The 20,244-nt window shown below is 34.5% G+C and overlaps 1 protein-coding gene across 2 annotated transcripts in view; it reads right to left on the reverse strand.

Annotated features, from left to right (window-relative positions):
• Nucleotides 1-18,850, reverse strand: part of LOC149805426 (uncharacterized) — a 39,532-nt gene extending 20,682 nt beyond the window's left edge. Inside the window, exons 1-5 of one of the 2 annotated variants that reach the window (XM_089950002.1) lie at nucleotides 18,548-18,845; nucleotides 17,414-17,902; nucleotides 6,026-6,111; nucleotides 2,611-2,694; nucleotides 1-111 (exon numbers count right to left, since the gene is read on the reverse strand). In XM_089950002.1, the coding sequence (XP_089806128.1) occupies nucleotides 1-111; nucleotides 2,611-2,694; nucleotides 6,026-6,111; nucleotides 17,414-17,630 (498 nt within the window). In that variant the 5' untranslated portion in view covers nucleotides 17,631-17,902; nucleotides 18,548-18,845. Of the gene's footprint in view, nucleotides 112-2,610; nucleotides 2,695-6,025; nucleotides 6,112-17,413; nucleotides 17,903-18,547 lie in introns of both variants that reach the window. The other variant, XM_089950003.1, reaches the window with a different exon arrangement.
• Nucleotides 18,851-20,244: the final 1,394 nt, after the last annotated feature.

Raw genomic sequence — 20,244 nt, forward strand, 5'->3', positions numbered from 1 at the left:
CTTTTGTTCTTTTTCAGTCAATTGCTGTTTGAGTTCAAATTCTCTGGCAGCCAATAGTTCTTTCCTTCTTTTGGAAGATTTTTTTGAAGCACTCACTTTTCGGGCACGTTCCTGAAATTAGCAAAATGTAACTGATAAAAATATAATGCATTAGTGAAGTACAACAATAATAACAAATACCAAATTGTTTTTGCCCCCTTTATTGACTTCCAAGGACATAAAACCTTCCAGTTATATACTGATATGTAATAGAAAATTCCCACAGAAGAGCTCATATGTTGTGAGCAGAAATTAGTCCATGGTAAAAATAAATGGGGTTTTAAATAAAATGGTGATGCACTAGTACAGTTAAATCATTAAAATGAGAAAGTATCCATTCCTAATTTTTTTAATATTTTTGGGGTGGGGGGTGGATAACAGCACTATTAACACACTATTGGCTATATCTCCTAAGGTAGCCAACCTTGACTGACCTGGACAGGTAACAAGCCTGCTTAGAAAGTGCATTCAAGATTTGGCTTGCACTAAATTCAACACAAACTCAAAAATATAGCTACAATGCAGATGCACTTGTGTCATCTCCAAAAATAATAACTGTGGTGGTATTTGTGTTGTATCTACATACAAAATCATGGGTCACTGAAGACTCAGGGAATGTCATTTGATGAGGGTAGTATGGATGGCATGATAAGTTACTGGTATATTTATATTGTGTTTAGTCAAAACTTCTATGAATAAAGTCTCTGCATAAGTCATTTTATCTTCTGCAGGTCAGGCTTTGAAAAAGCAAAATGGTACTACGACAATACTTCTAATGCAAGGACAACATTGCTAATAATGGTTAATTTTCAAAGCAGGGTTTTGAAAGGGTAGAGTGTCCCAATTCTTCACACCAAGTATGACAGCTATCCTTTCAGAGTTTAGACTGATCACCTGGCTGTCATCTACATAAAAGCCAAATGTCAAGGCAATTAAGGAAGAAATCTGGTTTAATATGATGGCTGCTGACCTTGAAAGGTTTTTCCATTTTAGTAACAATGGCCATATTTGATAATGGATTTGAATTTCTGCAGTACATTAAAAGGCCCTCATGTCAGAATGTTTTAGTAACATTTGATCAAATTCTGTACAGCAGTTTTTTGAAAAAGTCATTTGAAATTTTTTATATTTATAGCAACTGCAGCCATATTTGTATCAATTTAGAAGTATTTTATAAAAGACTCTTTCTATCAAATTTAGTCAAATTTTTTTCATTGGTTTATGAGGATTAGTCATTCAATTATAAATTATTTTAATAGTAATAGTGACCATATTTGATGACAGATTGTCATCGTTTGTATGAATTTGAATGATCTTCATGCCATGATGATTTCAATTAAACCTGGTCAAATTCTGTTCAGAAATTTTCAATAAATTGCTTAAAGGTTTTCCCATCTAAGCAATAGCAGCCATATTTGATGGTAAATTGGCTTTTATAAAATTGAAAGAACTTTAAGCAAAATTTGCTTGAAGCAGATCCCATGGTATTTTTTAGAACAAGTTGAAAACAACAATTGTTCACGAATGACAGATAATGCAAGTTGGATGCAGGACCACACCACAAACTCACTTGGCCTTGTGGTCAAGAGTTTCAATTGTCCCTCACTTTACCTAAGGATCTGTGAGACACAAAGGGTGCATGGATATGAAAGGGTTAAGATTTCTGCAGTCTGAGTATGATGGATATCTCTCTCAGGATTTGGAACTTACCACCATCTGAAAAACTGTAATCAAGACCTTACTTGTTGCTGATACCATAATTGCTATAGTCTGATAATACAAACCCGTTTGTTTGTACCCCCCTACCGATTTAAATAATGGAAACCTTTAATGTGATAAAAAGTGAAGGAATTTAGTCAATTCATTCATTGATTTACAGTTTCTAACCTGACTCTGAGTAGAGTGGCCCTAACACCGTCATCTTATGCGCGTTTCATGCTTAAAAGAAGTTTTCAGTACAATAGATGGACATGCTTGGATCCATTTCCAGTTTCTGGACAAGTCCATTTTCAGCAAATGGGTGTATCACAACTACAGATGTACATACATAAGTCGTCTGCTTCCGATATTTACAATGTCGAATCAAGCAAAGGAAAATGAAAAGTACACTTTTCATGTGGATTTAACAAGCGGTTTAATTTCTATGTTCATGTATGCAGAGGGATATAATTCCAAACTCTCAACGTCATGCAATTTATGCAATTATTCAGCATTGTCGAACAGGATGAACTACGTCATTATGTTGTCTGATGGAAATAAACTAGCCTATAGTGTACACAATATGGTGCCGTGTTAGTATGGAAAGTCCGTTAAGCATGAAATGATGCAGGGGATGCCAGCATTAGTGCCATTCTGGTCACAGTCAGGTTAAAAATTATAAATCAATGATTCAATTGACTTAGTTCTGTGCACTTTTTATCACATTAAACATTCTCATTTTTTTAAATCGGTAGGGGGTACAAACAAACGGGGATGTAAAGTCAGACTATAGAATGAGTGATACCTAATTCACACTATAGATGCAACAAAAATAAAAGTTTTTTAAACCATCTGTTGCAGCAGAATACATGCCTTTTCCCTCTTCTCATCAGCAAGTCTCTGTTTCTCAGCTAATTCTTCTGCAGTTAATTTAGGCAAATTTAGAGGTTCCAGAGCCTGAAATGAAGGGTACAGTAATTAAGTAGAGACATTAATGATAAAGGCATTGCAAAGGGCCCTGCTCACTACCATCTGCTCCTTAGGGCCTTAAAAAGAAAAACTGAAGGTGGGAAACCAGAGTTAGGAGAAGATGGGCATTCATGAGCCATGACCCATTTAAATGATGACATGGAAATGCTTGAAATCTAACTCATTCAAGGATTCATCAATATAAGCAATGTCCTGTGCAATGATATTAAGCTGACTGATAAGGGACATAACTCCCTTATGTCTCCAAATTGAAAAGATGAGACAAAAACCAGAAAAAAACCATATCCAGATGTTCACATTTATGTTGCATCAGAATATGTTTATTGGTTCTTGAGTCATGCCAGTAACAAAACTATCTGAAAGTCTCTTCTGTGTATAATATGCAGTTTACCTATCAAATGGCATCCGATATATGATGATATGAAGTTAATTGTCAAGGGACATAACTCTATCCAAAATGGAATTGATGTGACAAAACCAATAAAAGGAACACTAGTTCTGCGGGACAGTGTTCATACCAAACTGAATTAGAATATGTTGAATGGTTATTGAGCTAAGCCAGTTACATGTAACATCCCATATGAAAATATGATCTAATGATCTATGGTATAATACACTCACGAAACTCTATCCGAATGGTTCCTGGGCTATGCTGGTTACAAGAATCCCCTGTTATGGACATATACAATTGATGTGATGGAAAAAAATAATTCTGACAAAATTTTTACCCAAAAAGACAAAATATCTGAAAGTCTCATCTGTGTATAATATGCAGTTTACCTATCAAATGGCATCCAATTGCAAGTAGACCAATCCAGTGGCTTAGTGAGAGTCTACAGGCCTGAACCCTGGCCAAGACATATCAAAGACATAAAAATGGTACTAACAGCAACCTTACTATGTGCCTTATTTGGCATTCAGCATTAAGAGGTTAGTTTTAGGACTGGCTGGCCGAGTGTCATGATAATGTGACTGGGTGGGACATCATGCTACATGTCTGCAGCATGATACCCCAGTGCTAGACATCCCTATAAACTACCACATTACAGACATCATAGCAATATGACTGAAAAATTGCTAAAGCTACATAAAAAATTCAAAACATACCCACCCAATTGCATTTATGTGTATGGGTTACATAATTATTGGCTACATGAAGTGTGAACAGATGGACAGACAGATAGATGGATAAAAACGGTGAATACTATGGGACTCATGTGTCTCTCTATTTAAGGCTGGACCCTTATTACAACATGTGCCAAATTTGTTTTAACTCTATGACAACACTGACATAAAATATGCTCAAGTACACAAAACCAGTTTTGGTAATACCATTTTTTTACATTCTTACTACCTTTCATGATGAATTAATTAATTAACACATTAACCCCTGGAGATTTGTGTCATTTTGACCAGAAATGAGAGTAGGAAACACATTTTGGGAACAGTTTCTGAGTACAGCCAAATAAATCTGCTTGCAAGAGATTTCTGCTTAGCCTGATGCCATAATTGTGTTAGAAATAATAATAATAATAATAATAATAATAATAATAATAATGAGGAATGTTGTTTTTCATTGGCTATTTTGCTTGTGCATGTGCAGAAGGGTAAAGGTTGGAGTTCCTTTTGTGTTTTTTTATTATTGAACCCAACATTTTCATGTCCTGGCCACTTTTTACTTGAAATCCCCAACTTATCATACTCTTTGAGGTTTACCTATCTGTGTTCAGTTCAGACAGGTCTGCATTAGACCTGAGGCCAGGGGTTAATGAGTTAATGTTCTTAAAGAACTAAATGCAAGTATGATTACATGAAATTCATTGATCAAAATTATTGGTTGATGCAAACTGACAACCTATCCCCAAAATTTTTATGAATTTTTGAATCTCTTTTCTGAGCATGCAAACAGAATATTGCACTGAATCATTCTCTTATGAATGAATACCTATCTATTCAAATACCTACAGTACACAGTGTATGCATACAGTGATATCTGCCTACCTACCTATCTACCCATTGTAACTTATCTACCTACATACTTGGCCAAGTGATTACCTGCATATTTAGTGACCACTGACAAAATGCCAAATAATATATATATATATATATATATATATATATATATATATATATATATATATATATATATATATATATATATATATATATATATTGTTGTTGTTGTTGTAATGGGGTTTAATGCCATTTTTCAGCACATGATAGGCTATACATAGCAGCCAGTATTAATAGTGGAGGAAGAACATGGGAAAACCCTGGAAAGAACCACCAACCCACAAGAAGCTACCGGCAAGCTTTCTCACATACCCACATTAGCCGAGCCCAAGACTCAAACCCACACAGACTGAGGTGAGATGGCAGTGGGTAGTGATCAGTAACAGTGAGCGCTTTAGACCACTCAGCCACTCGGGGCCCATATATATATATATATATATATATATATATATATATATATATATAAAGAGAGAGAGATAGAGATAGATAGATAGATAGATAGAGAGATAGATAGATAGATAGATAGATAGATGGATAGATAGATAGATAGATATAATATACCTGCCTGTCTATCTATCCACCAAGTGGTCTAAAGTGTTCAGTGCTGCTTTACTGCTCACTTACAAAACTCACCTCTGTTCACATGGATATGAGTCAAAGCTCAGCCAATAGGGTAATTGAGAAAACTTGCCAGTAGTTTCCTGTGGGTTGGTTTTCTTCCTGGGTTTTCTGGGTTCCTCCTCCACCAAATATATCTGCTGCCATGTCTAACCTATCACATGCTGAAAAATGGCACTAAATCCACAAAAACAAAACCTACATATCTACCTACCTATCTACCTATCATAACCTAAATAATTACATACCTTGCCAAACCTGACCAAGTGATTACCTATATATATATACCTGGTAGTGCATGACCACCCTTTACATGTATACCTGGTAGCGACTACTCTTTACAAACTGCCAAATACTATCAGTCACAACAATCTGTCTGGGATTTATTTATTTATTTGTCTATCATTACCTGTCTATTTATCACCTGTCCATCATTCTCTTGATCTCCACAATACTCTTATGTGTAGTAAACACAAAAACCACTCTGATCTGGTTCCTCCGCTAATTAAAAAGCAGGTTTTACTATAATTAAACATCAATCAACTGATTTTAGCTAACTGTTTACTTAAATAATTAATTAGCCAGCCACCATCACCTGTTTTGTTTTAAATAACTTTTATATTCACAAATGAATTTAGGATTGAAAAAAATAGGTATTTTATGGTACCTGCAGTCTCTTTGGAGGTTTCTTGGTAATCAGTGAACCATTTGGCTGATCATCTAGCACTACCTCAAATGCTACAGATTTGGGGACTAAAATATAAAAATACAGAAATGTTATTAATATATTATTGTTTTACTTGTATGATTATATTAATAACTGTGTTTGTAATTACAAACCAACATCAATGAAACCATGTTATCTATCTTCCCATTTAATGAGAAGAAAATCTACACCTTTTTCTTCTTTATTCACTTAAATTTGTAGAATACTGAGAGATATACAAATCATGAATCTGTGAAGTTTGAAAAAACAAAAGTTCACAGTATTCAGACTGGTTACCAGTATCTTTAACAATATTATTTTTTATATAAAATGGTTCTCAAATGTAAACATAATCAAAACTGTTGTTCTGTAGTCTAGGCATGTACAACTTTCTCCAAGGTGTGGGCTGGATAGTTGTTTTTGAATGTACCCATATACCGGTAATGCAAATATAACTGGATGCAACCTGGTCATGGGAAGGATGTGACCAACAGACCATAGGCTGCACATGCCTTTTCTCGACCATCAAGAGCCCAGCTTGTGATGGACTGCATGTTTTAAGTGGATGGAATTTACTTCCAATGCAGTAACCTAAATTTATTTATTGGAGAAACCTCAGCCTGTTCTGTGAAGAAGAAAAAAAAAGCAGAGTTGTAAAGGCAGATTGATTTCTCCCAAGTAAGGTCAAAACCAACAGCACGAAATTCATACACAAGAAAGTAGTAAACATCCTATGATCTATTTCCTGAACATATATGGAGTAAATAAAAGGTCTATTAAACATACTCAATCTAAAAGATATACTGTTAACAGTTGCTTTTGAATCTTATTATATAATGAGTAAATAATTTAGTTTTCAGGGTGACACAGTATTCCATCATTTGATCCTGTCACATGATAGTTTTGTTTCATAAATAAATGGCTGCCTCTGCAACACATCTGAGATTATTTTCATGGATAAGATGCTCAGATTGTTAAATTTATGTGTTTGAAATTTTCACTTGCATTTGCCCAGGCCTTGTACAGTATATACAATAAAATTTCCTACATCCATCCCTGAGTTACTTAACAAACCCGTGTATAGTAGTAAAAATCAGTCAACAACAGTGCATAGTTTTGCTTGTGAAAGATTACATCAGTGAATATTACATTATATTACAAGTTCATGCATACCAACACAAACAATTGTGCATTTCAAGCAACATTTGAGTATTTGAGCCTCATTTCAGAAAATCAGAAAAAATATTCAAAATAAATCTGTCCAATCTAGAGTTACTGTGTTTGCTATCCCCATTAATCCCCATTCAATTTAAGATTGAAATAAATTATCAAACATGTCCTTTGAAATATATTATCAAACATGTAAAATCAGTCCCAAACTGACAACTGTAAATTGGAATCCTCAGCTGACTGGTCACCTATTTTGTTCCCAATTTAGCCATTCTATATAGTGAAACTCTCAGAACTGGCTACATCTACAAGGAGACCAAAAGTTTTAGCCCTAGCAGTATCAGGTTGAGGGAAATTTACTTAACTTCAAATTTTGTTAATCTAACCTAAGTTTGTGCAAACATTATGCTTATATGAAACCATGAGGAAAACAATTTACTGCAGGTCACTTAAGAGTTTATTAAAATATCCAACAGTTGGGTTAATCTAAGGTTTTAAACAAGAAATGTTTGTATCCTAAACTAAAGACTAAAAAGTATGCATATTGAATGGTGTTTCTCTCACCCAAGTATAAATGCTAATTTTTAAAATCCCTTTTATCAACTCTATAGAGTTTGTCAGCAAGGATTATGTAAATAGGAATGATACATGACTCACAAGGATTAAATGCATGCCAATGCATGGAATAATTCACCTAGTCAGAATGATTTCCAACTCAAAAATGCAATCAATTATTAAACTGCAGCTGTTAGTACACAGTTGATGTTAAAAGTACTGTTTTGGACAGACTGTCGGATTCATTTTTTTAATCTTATGTACAGGTTATTAAGTAGCAGTTATATTATCCAAATTTATAATTTTTACAATTATCTGATAATAAATAAATAAATAAACAAATAAATATTTATTTGTGTACTTGAAAAAAATAGCAAATAGATAAATTATTAAATACCATACTTGAGAATATATAGAAAACTTTTCCATTTATTAAGTTGCAAACTATATTTGAACATCCATATGTCTCAACCTATTCAACATATTGATATGTTTTCTTCAAAATCTGTGATATTACTGGCTAATATATAATTTAGTAATACCTGTAAGGCATTGAGATACATGGTTTATATTTGAAATTACAAGGATCAGACATTTAATATAAGGTGAATAGATTTTTTTAGAGGAATTTTTCAAACTAGCTGTTACAAATTTTGAATGTTTGAATTTAATCTTTCAGATATTTTAATCCTTTCTCAATTATGATTCATTATTCTTACTATTATATAACCTTCCAGAAAATTATACTTGAATATACTTATCGCCTAAAAGAGAAAATTTATGATGCTTGAAAGATCAAAAAGGCTTCACTTGGCCACCATTCTTACCTTAAGAAAAGTAATCACTTAACAGAGGTGGTCTTTAAGACAGGTTTAAATACATTGATTATTATCATATTATTAGCATATATAATAATAATAATAATGAATAATAATAATAATAATAATAATAATAATAATATATTGATTGAGTAGCAAAATGTCCATAACAAACAATCTGAAGCTTAAAATTCATTTTATATCCAATTAAATGCATAACTAATGGAGTGAATATCAAGTTCATAAATATACAGTGAAACCTATGTTGCAGAGTTTAACTGATTTATATGAGAGATCCATTGCTGTCTAGTCAAATTCTGTCATTAATGTAAATATGATTTGTGTTTCTCTCATTAAATATTTATAGTGCAGGAAGTGGAAAGACAATTCAATAACTTTAGTTGTCCTCATAACACCTTGTTAAATATTTGTTTCTATGTTTTATAAATGTTGCACTATTCTTGATCTTTTATTAATTTCTAGCTATTCTCCTGATTTCAAAACAATATTTTACTGCACAGATGCAAACTTAGACTTGGAATGGCTGTGTGTATTTTATATTGTAACACAGGGTAAAGGTTACTGCAGTATGCAAACTAGAAACCAAAGACACACCTGACAACAGTTTAAAATAAATTATGGTTAGACAAACAAAGGGAAAATGAACAAAGTATGTTTTGTTACTAAGATGTGAAAGTGGTGTAAACGATTTCCTCAAAGAAATGCAAACAGCCCAGCACATAATATTTGACTGAATAAATGTTCGAATTTCTTTTGTATGCCATACATACAGCATCACAATGAAAAGAATGGTATTGATCATGTTAATACAGTAGATATATAGTTAAATCCTTTGCAGAAGTCATAGAACATGTTATTTACATAATATAATAAATAAAAATGCACTAAAAATAAACTTTGGCTAACAACTACTTTAAAACTGCATTTTTTGCCTTCTAAATTATCCCATTTCCTGGTGCCAAACCATTTAGCACTGAATCAACTAGTTTTATGGATCTGTCACTGTTGTCTATGTAATCTCTCAAAAATTGTTTGCTTTTTTGCTAACTATTCCATGCTTTAGTGATACACTTGTTCTGCTAATCCATCCATCTATCTGCCAATCCATCCATCCATCTGACCCTACCAGTCTCTTCTCCCAAAATGTGGGGTAAAAATTCAACAATCAGTACATACAGTATAGTACTGGGTCAAAAGTGAGTAGCCACTTGCATTGATACCAAGGAAAATAAACTAACATTGATATTATTTCTGCAAAAATCTCCTAACTAAAATATGAAAGAAAATTATGCTTATGCTGCTAATACTTGGTAACTGATCTCTTGGCATTTACAGTAGCTTATGATCACTCAGGCATATACCATATACACTTGCTTGCAAGTTGAGACCAACTGTAAACTGCATAGACCCAGATCTGCCATTGCAAAATAGGTTGGCAAATCTGGGTGTATGCAGTTTGTCAGGAGAAATCAGCAGAATAAATAACATAGACCCTAATCTGCTGGCACATTATGCTATGGCAGATCAAGGTCTATATTGTTTGCTGTTGGACCAGATTCACAAGCAAGTATTATGGCAGTCATAAAGTCTTCTGGTTAACATTGACTGAGTGAGTCCCAAATGTCAAGAAAGAAACATAATGTTATTAGACCTAGATTTTACTACACAGATTCTTTATTCAAGCTTGACTTTAACTGTTAGGCATATATTCTCAATGACACTGACCTCCAGGTCTGTGATCACCAGGGTAAGGACTGAGTGTTTTATAATTTTTCCACTGTTTTATTATCCTGGAATCATGTAGCTGACAATTATCCTCCAAGATGGTACATTTCCAATTTGGAAAATCTTTTGCAATAACTGACAACGAATTTTCATCAAAGCTACTAATACACTTGTCAGAGTCAATGTTACCCAAAATTGGGGAAAGATTCCAACATTGCTGTAGGCAGTACTCCCTTAAAACATTGCTCTAATATTCTTGAATGGCATGTGTGCACCATACAAACATAATCACTCTCATTGTCATTCTTCATTGGGTTTTCTCCAAACATAAATATTTGATCTTTGTCCAAAGCAACTTTAGTTCCATTGCTAAATTATGCTTGACTGCTCATTTTCAATGGTCTAGTTTTTTCTCTCTCAATAAACTATAAAATATGAATTGCATTATTCTATTTAGAACTCATTGTTTACTTCTTTATATCCTGAATCCTAGGTTTCTGGTGACAGTACTTTCAGAAACATGAACACTGACAGATTCATTAAAAGCTATGTTCAGGTCCTTCAAACATTGGTTATAACTGTCAAAAGTACCAGGTAGTGAAGAACAAGACAAGAAAGAACAGAAGCAGTTCCATTTTGTTAATGATTTTTGGTTTCCCCATTTATTTCTTATTTTCAATGGACCCATTTTTGTGAAGCATAGTCAAAGGTTTCAGAACAGGATATTCCAATTATTTCAAATATTTTTTATTCCTTAAATTTTTTCTCAGCTAAATGATTTATCATCTGCTTTTATTGTGCTATGAATATAACTAAAGTATTAACATTTTTAGTATTGACAGAGGTGTGAACACAACCAAGTCCAAGTCAAAACTAAAACTGTATTAAATGATGTCAGCAATTTCTTACTTGGATGGCTAATGTAGCCAGTGTGATAACCATCTCTGAAATGGGTAAAGGGGAATGCTTTGGGGGCCTCTTTCTTCTGGTCTTTGTGAGATGGGTAAAGGAGTAAGCTTTGGGGGCTTCTTCTCTCAGGTCCTTGTGAGATGGCAAAGGGGTATGCTTTGGGAGCCTCTTCAGTCAGGTCCTTGTCAGATGGCAAAGGGGTATGCTTTGGGAGCCTCTTCCCCCAGGTTCTTGTGAGGACATCAAAAGTATACAAAAATCTGGCAGTTACTGTGACATTTTTCTATATTTTTTATTCAAACTTTGAGCATGCAGTTGGGGAGGGTGTAAGGTAATAAAAGGCATGGAGATTTGCTATAGAAGCTGTTCTAGTTAATTTTGTGCATAAGACACACAAAATAGCAGATTTACTGGATCAGATTTCACATGGTATGAAAGATACCTCAAATTTACACTCACAAGTAGAGCAACTTTAGGAAAAGATGTTGGAACTCTGAAATTATGTGAGACGTATACACATTTACATTGCTGTCTTTCTTTTCCCATAGATTTATAGTTTCACTCTAACATGGCATGATTTTTAAGTCATTATCCATTGTTTAGTGATGGGGCAATCACCATGGCAAAGGGAGGAGAAAGTAACAGATATGTGCACATAAGAATACATCATGTACACACATAACCACTTTAACAAAAGTGAAATTTCAGTTTTGATTACTCTCAAGTTATGGGATCCATGTTAAGCCTTAATGAATCAAGGAATCCACATTAAATCTCAAAATATCAGATTCTGAACCAATCATATCGAATGGAAAGGGTTGCATCAGATTAGGGTCTATGATGTTCATTCTATTGTTCACTCTTAACTGCACAGACCCAGATTATGCAACAGTAGATCTAGGTTATTGCAGTTTGCAGTATAAGTGAATCTATATGGTAAATTGAGAGTAATTGTATATTCCAGTATATATGGATGATGGCTGTTTAGGCTCATATTTATATCAAAAGTGTTAATTATCAGCCAATCAGATGAATTATTTTACCTTTGCATTTGGGAGACTAAACAGTATGGCTGCAGAGGATCAATGTGTGCCAAACAATTGATTCACTTTAAAATTTCTGAAAGTTGCATTTCCATTGGCTAATTCAAAGGTCACCAAAACATGACCCCCTAAGCAGTCATTGTCAGATCTTCATGCAGGACATTGGAGATCTGATTTTAATCAGATTGGTAGTTTCAGATACTACTGTTAGCTATCTCTCTGGGAAAAGATAGCCAAGTGCATAAGTCCCTCCTGCCAGTACATAGCCACTGCACAGTCAAGACTCCCACAATGCCTTCTCATGCCAAAAACGGGAAATGGAAATTGGGTCCTTCCTATCTCAGGATAAACTGCAGGGGATCTTGGAGAAGCATGGACTCCAGAGACATGATGTTCAAGCCCACCAGCACGTGGACACACACTGGTGTCTGTCGAGTGAGTGCCAGCTATAGGTCAAAAAGCACCCACTGCCTTGTGGGTTAGGTTCAGGACAGCTAAAGGCTATGAGAGCTCACCCTGGCAGAAAAATCTTAATCCTATTTGGCATCGAGTGAATAAGTTATACACCTTCTAGCAACTCAAGCAACCAGGCTAGCTCCAGATGTATCAGCACCTGCCCTTTCTCTGGACTCTCAAATTTGGGTGGAGGTTCAGATGTTGGGTAAATATGAGTCTCCAAACCACTGCCCAGGGTATGCAATGAACCTTGGATAAGACACTTCATCCTTGCTCTCAACAGCAATGGCAGAACATGAGAGGCACACTGTTTGTAATTTCAGCTCAATGGGCAAAGAACACAGATCCCACAGGCTAACTCTGATGGTTGGAATATCGCTGCATCCTACTGGTCAGTTATAGCCAGTCACAAAGCAGGCAGCCCCCAGCCAGTAAGTTACTGACTTGCCACAGTCTGCTTTCTTTTTTGGGTGCATGGTACTTAGAATTTCTTTTCAATAAGCAAATCACAAGAGTGTGCTTAGCAAAAAGAAAAGCAAACTTTTCCATCTCAGGAGCTGGAACATCAGGACTGAGCATTCTGGAATGAGTGATGACCTGCTAGTGTCAGAGAATTTCTGACTGACTGCAAGCTTTATAAGCAGAAAATTGACATTACTGACATTATTCAACACAATGTAGCTTTAACAATTTGAGTCATATCACTATAATGTCTGCAGTGTGTCAGTTTATAGTGATGTCTAGAAGTGGGGCATCATGCTGCAGACATGTAGCATTGTTTGTCACCCAGTCACATTATCATGACACCAGGCTGACCAGTGCTAATACTAACCTCTTAATGCTGAGCACCAAGCAAGGCAGCTGTTAGTACCATTTATAAATCTTTGGTATGACTCAGATGGGGTTCAAACACGTGATCTACCGCATCCAAGATAGATGTTTTAACCACTTAGGTGACCAGGGCAGTCCCCACAAATCTCTATACTTGCATGTATCTTAAATATAAGTTTACTATAATAGCAGATCCCTGTGACATAATTTGTAGCTTTATGCACTTTACTCATCAGAATGTGATGTTGGATGCATTGGTAGAACCATTACACTATTATCTATATAGTGAGACCTGCATATGCCAAGTCCAACTGCAAACAACACAGACCCTGATCTGCTGTTGCATAAAATTGTGGCAGATCAGGTTACATATTATTTGTTCTACTGATTATTCTAAACAAATTGCACAAACTTGGATATGACAATGCATTATGTGATGGCCTAAAAGGGTTTATGTTGTTTACTGTACTCATTACTCTTAACAACCAGCATACATCCAGATCTGCTGGTGCATTATGTGATGGCAAATCTGGGTTTGTGCAGGTGGATATGACATAAGTGAGTTCATGTACAGTAGCATGTACTGTCACAGATTTTTAAAAGTTACAAAGATTTGGAAAATAAAATGTGTTCAGTTAGTTTATCAGTATGACATGTTTTCAGAAAACTGTTAACATCTTGACAACTTTAGTGGTAAAAACTTCCATCAGCACAAAATCTGTTATACAGTAAACCCTTTCTATAAAGGTAACTCATAGGACCACAACATAAGAAGTACCTAGTTGTACAGTGAACTGTCTTACAAGGACACACAAGGTTTCTTTATGGCATGTATCCTTTACAGAAAAGCTAAATATTGAAGTAAATTAACATTAAAAGTTTACAGTGTTCTTCATGAACAAGGTTACTATATACGAGATGTGTCCACTGTTATGCAGGTCTCACTATATGCTTACATAGTTCTGTGTGACCAGGTAAAAACTGTTGCAAAATACTGTTGAATTGGAGCCAAGCCTATTCCTACACACATCCAGGGAACAAAAGGTTTTGAATCGTGCAAAAGTAATGAAACTTAATGCTCTACAGTTAATTACTACTTGATACCTGTGCAATGAGGTAGATGGCCACATGTGATAAACAGGTTTCCACATGCCAGATTTCTTTTACATATTCACCCTCAGATCAATAGACTATTTTATGCAGAAAGGGTTTATTTTACATTGATTTACAAGTAAGAATGATTTCAATAATTAAACTTAAACCACGGGAATGAATAAATTGACCTCTGTTTCACCTATCTTACTTCACAACAATGTATCATTATTTCTAAATAAATGCTGAAATTTATACAATTGCTAAATTAAGGCAGCTAGAGACCATTGACCAAATTTCAAATCATTTACATGGTTTACAATAACAGTAAACTGAAACAATGCCATTTAATTGAAATGATTAGAAAACTCAAACCTTTCTCCATATTTACTGACCAGATTTACTGACCATCTGTTATAAAACATATGCATACCCTATCTCATTCAATTATTCTATTTGTTGCATGTCTATTACCTTTTATTATAAAAGGATTCAGTTTGTAAAACATGTCTCTGCTAAATAAATCTGACCATTTAATTAACATATTGACAAGATTGTGTTTGTATTCCTTCCTACTGTTACATAATTACATGTACATGATATGGTACAAGACTGCTTAGGATACTTTGTCTCATCTAATGACCAATGAACCTGAACCTGTTTTTAAAACAAAATGTTACTAAACAAACAATTTCTAACAAACATGATGTTTAAAGTTGAATACAAAGATACAAACTTTAAGAAAAGAATTAAATGAAAACACATCCTAAACACATACTATACAATCTTCTTAAGCAGATATGTAAAAATATATAATTTAATTAGAATAGATAGGTCATGCATCAATTACATATACATGCAAGTCGGATCCAATTGCAAAGACCCTGATCTGCTGTCTCATGATGCTTTGGCAGATCACAGTCTATAGTTTTGGTTCTGCTGATTACTCCTAACAAATTGCATAGACCCAGATCTTCTGGCACATTATGCAATGTCAGATCTGAAGTATTTCTCACTGCCTCTCAATAGCTCAACTCCAATGTGATGGAGTGGACACAGTTTAAAACATTTCACCATTGTGTACAGAACACTTGCAATCTAATCCCAAAGTTTGAAGTCTATTTCTTAAATTGCATAGGAGCTCAATATTATATCACATGATCCACACCTATTCTTTGAAATATGTGTGGCTATTAAAAAAAATAACTTTACAGTCCAGATAATAATATGAAATACAGTAGGTATCTTTGTGTGGCATATTCACCATCAGAATGGAAATCCATTTGCTACATAATCAGATAAGTATGTAAGAAGTATTTTTACAGTTCAATATAGAGTTGGGGTATAAATGGAAGATTAGCTTTTAGTTGCCTTTATTTCTGTAGTTTTGCTTGTACCATTCAGCTATGTATGTATGTATGTATGTATGTATGGATGGATGTATGGATGCATGCATGCATGCATGCATGCATGTATGTATGTATGTATGTATGTATGTATAAGTTGTTATTTTATTGTTTATATTTGGTAAAATAGCTCCAATGAGCTAGTGTTTCTTATTATGCAATGACTCTAAGCAAATGTTTCTGTCTATATGATAAACGGAGTTTTTCTCAGTCGTTTTCTCTCCGACAGTGGGTGGTTGTTGTTGTTGTTGTTATAGGGTTTAGCACCATTTTTCAGCACAAGACAGGCTATACATGGTGGCCAGTATTAATGGTGGAGGAAGAACCCGGGAAAACCTTGGAAAGAACCACCGACCCATGAGAAGCTACCGGCAAGCTTTCTCACATATCCACATTGGCCGATCCTGAGACTCAAACCTATGCAGACACAGGTGAGATGACAGTGATCCGTGACGGACAGCGCTTTAGACCACTCAGCCACTCAGGGCCCCTAACAGTGGGTGGTGAGTAGACCTAAGAACAAATACCTGATCAGTCAACTACATTCTTGATTCACTGTAGGTAGGCCTTCAAGCCTGTACACATATAACTGACCATTTTCAAATTATCCTTACATTTTTAATGATCAGATTTTTAACAAAGATACAATAAAATAGATTATTTGGACTTGTGAAAGACCAATTTTGTCACATAATTCATTCTTTAGATAATGGATAATTATTTGCAGAACAAATCATGTATCTGGCAAACACTTCATTATTGTGTGCATACGCTGGAAAAACAATGAAATGGAAATGACATCTTTCATACTGTAAATCACATAATTTTCAGAAGCATACATTTTCTCCAAAATTTAGTAATTATATTATTTTTTGTAATACAAATTATGCTGTATACAGGAAATAGTACCTACATTTGTAAAAATATTGATTTTTCTTCAATTTTATGATTCACAGTATTTAAAATACAGATGAATAAATGGTAGAAAAGTCCTAAGAAAAAAACAACTCAGAATTTTACAAAAGAAAAGAGTGACAAAAGCTGTGAATAAGAAAATCAATTAAATGATTTGTACCTGTCAAACCAGAAGTATATCATCCTTATACAATCTGTTATTTGCTGTATTATAATGAATGGCAGGCTATCAAAATAGCTGCAACGTTTTATCGTAAGTCATGCGGACATTTTGTGGAATTGTAAATTATGATCATTTATGTGTTTAGAGCAGACAACCCACCACCACCACCCCAAATAAACTACCTACCCTGTCCTGCAAATTTTGGGTCAAAGGACAGTAAAATACTATAAGGATGGTTTACCTACCTGTATTTATTGGTGGAAAGTTTTTACTGTTTGCATTAGAATCTGTTGTAGACTTAGCACCAGAGTCATCCTTAGACAGCTTCTTGTTTTTTTCATTCTTGTCTTTATCAGTGCCATTCTGGTTTTTGTGTGCTATTCCATTCACAGCTGTTTCTTTTTTATCCACTGGCGTCAACTCCCCTGTAACAGGGTTAATTTTTGAGGAGTTGCACCCCATTGTAAAGTAAGAAAATGATCTCTATTACAGAGATTTAAAAAATCTGGATTAGTTTTAATGCTGCATATGGCTATACCTTGCCAGGAAACACTATTCTTTTTAAGAAAAGAATCAATCTGGCAGTAGTATAAATCTGTTGGATAAAACAATGTTTCCTTTCCTCTTCTAAATTTTACTGATGAAAACTAAATAAGACTAATGATGGTCCACACGTAGTTGTCAGCACTTGACAAAATCAGAGCTATATGCCTGCAGTATTGTTCAATCCAGGTCTAAAAAAGAAATAATAACAATAATAATATCATCATCATCACTTTCACATGCATTATATAACTAAATTTAAACTTTATTTAAGATCCATAATTTGAAGTGTTGTAGATACTCGTTCTATTTCTCACATAGAAAAAAAAATTGCTATAATTGATGAAATCGTGAATGCAACTCTTGAAATATGGAAAGGGGGAAGTGGATGTGTATACTAAGATTTTGAATTAGCTTACTGTAGATTTGATGTATATATTTTAATGAGTATAAATAAAAGAGGCATTGTCTCGTGATATTATTGAATAAAATGTCGTATTCAAAAGTTTTCCAAGTTATCAAGTGAAAAAAAAATGTTGATGTTATCTGTAAAAACAAATACGTACAGCAACCTAATCTATATATTGTGTAAATTAATACATCTTGATATCAATTAGGATGTTAAATAAAATAAACGATTCGTTTAACTTTATTTTATTGATTAAATCTCATGTTTAATACCTTCTATTAATCTCAGGCATAACCCGGGAGATCGATATAACCCAAACTACATTCTACAAGGAAAGTGGCTTTTTTAAAGCCACTTGCGAAATACTGAATAAATGAACAAATAAATAATTACAAAAGATATCTGTAAATTAGCAGAAACTATTTACCTGTACATATTACAGATCATAGCATTTCTTGCACGGTCTCAACAGAGATAGCTGCAATAAACTAACTGATCCATCTTCGGAATGTCAGTGGTCATATAAGGTACCTGATACGTCACAACCCTGTCATAGCGACATGTAAATAATAGGGAGCAGTCATTGTGGTACGCTGCCAAATATTCAACAACTAACCTTCAGTATGTTCAGCTATCCTCCAGTCATTAATAGCAGAGCCGAAGATATATTCTTATTTATAAAAACATGTGTACTTAATTTCTATAATGATTTGTATATACTGATCAATCGGAACTACTCCTGGATTTTCAACTATGGGATGAATAGTCTGGTTCACTGACCTATCAGAACTTTATTACTCATCATTTCACCAAAGAGTACGGGATTGGAGAATTGTCAGGTAACCAGACTATCTGATGAAAGCTGCGAGAAGGTTTGTCAAACTACCTCCCTTGATAATCAGGCTTGAAGGAGTTCTTCTCCTTGATACACCGACACGAGGAATTTATTGTAAATTTTCTGACGCCCACAAAATGATAAAATACCGGTGAAATAACAAAAGTTTCTGAAAATGTCTGCATTATGACCAGCCTGTTATTCCAGCAGATGAAAAGACACTACTGGTGCTATGTAGTCCAATAGTTTGCTTGTTGAATCGACTCTGCTAAAAACTGAAATTTTGTTTAAGACGACGCAGTAAAATTCCATGCAGATTTGTGTGTGTGTGTGTGTGTGTGTGTATGATCCATGAATTTCGTTTAGGGCGGGACGTAACAAGTAAACAGAGGTCCGAGGGGATGGCATCTCTACTGGCGGCCTATGGCTGGAGGGGCGAGGGTGAAGCTCTGGAAGCTACTGCATTTTAAGCGCTTCGAGGGCATAATTTTAACCATCTAATTGTATAGAAACCTGACTATATTAATCGTTCATGTTTTTTCGCGCTCATTGTTATAAAGGGTGCGCTCTGGCCGTCGAGGGGGAGGGGTGGGTGCGTGAAATAGCAACTTGTATAGCAAAATAATTCGACCTTAGGATCGTTGCATAAATTATCATACCAATCCACGATATTATGGGACATATAGTAATTCTATCATATTTCAATGTTTGCACAAAAATATATGTAACCAACACATTTTTAGAATGCAAAATAAATCATCATACTTCTAAAATATACAGTACTTACTCCAGCCATCACTCCAGTCAGCACTGGACACGCGCGAAAAAACAAAACAAAAAATAATTAAAAAAAACCGCATCCAAATAAGTAAATAAATTTTATCCACTTTAAAAAAATACGTAAGCATATGAACACAAATATCGGTTTAGGACGACTACTGCCAACTTATCACATACGAATTTGGAAAGGATATAAATAACACCTGCGTCATATCCAAATAATATAAACCGAAAGTCGTCCTCGTTGTCAAATGACAAATAGCGGTATAAATAAACGTGAAAGGCACTTTTCTTTACTGTTCTCTTTTTATTGCTTTCTTGGACTATTTATAAAATTCGTATGTTTTACAGTGATGGATGATTTCCATAATTTATTTATTTCTTACTATTAAGATGCCTTAAGAAAAATGACGAAGAGAAGAAAGCGGAGGGGGGGGGGGGTCAACGTATCACGCGATAAAGTGCTCCCACCCACCTACCCACGTAACCTTTACTTTTGACTTTTCAGC

Source organism: Sinohyriopsis cumingii, chromosome 2, assembly GCF_028554795.1.
Source record: "Sinohyriopsis cumingii isolate HCF-2022 chromosome 2, ASM2855479v2, whole genome shotgun sequence".
Classification (NCBI taxonomy): domain Eukaryota; kingdom Metazoa; phylum Mollusca; class Bivalvia; order Unionida; family Unionidae; genus Sinohyriopsis; species Sinohyriopsis cumingii.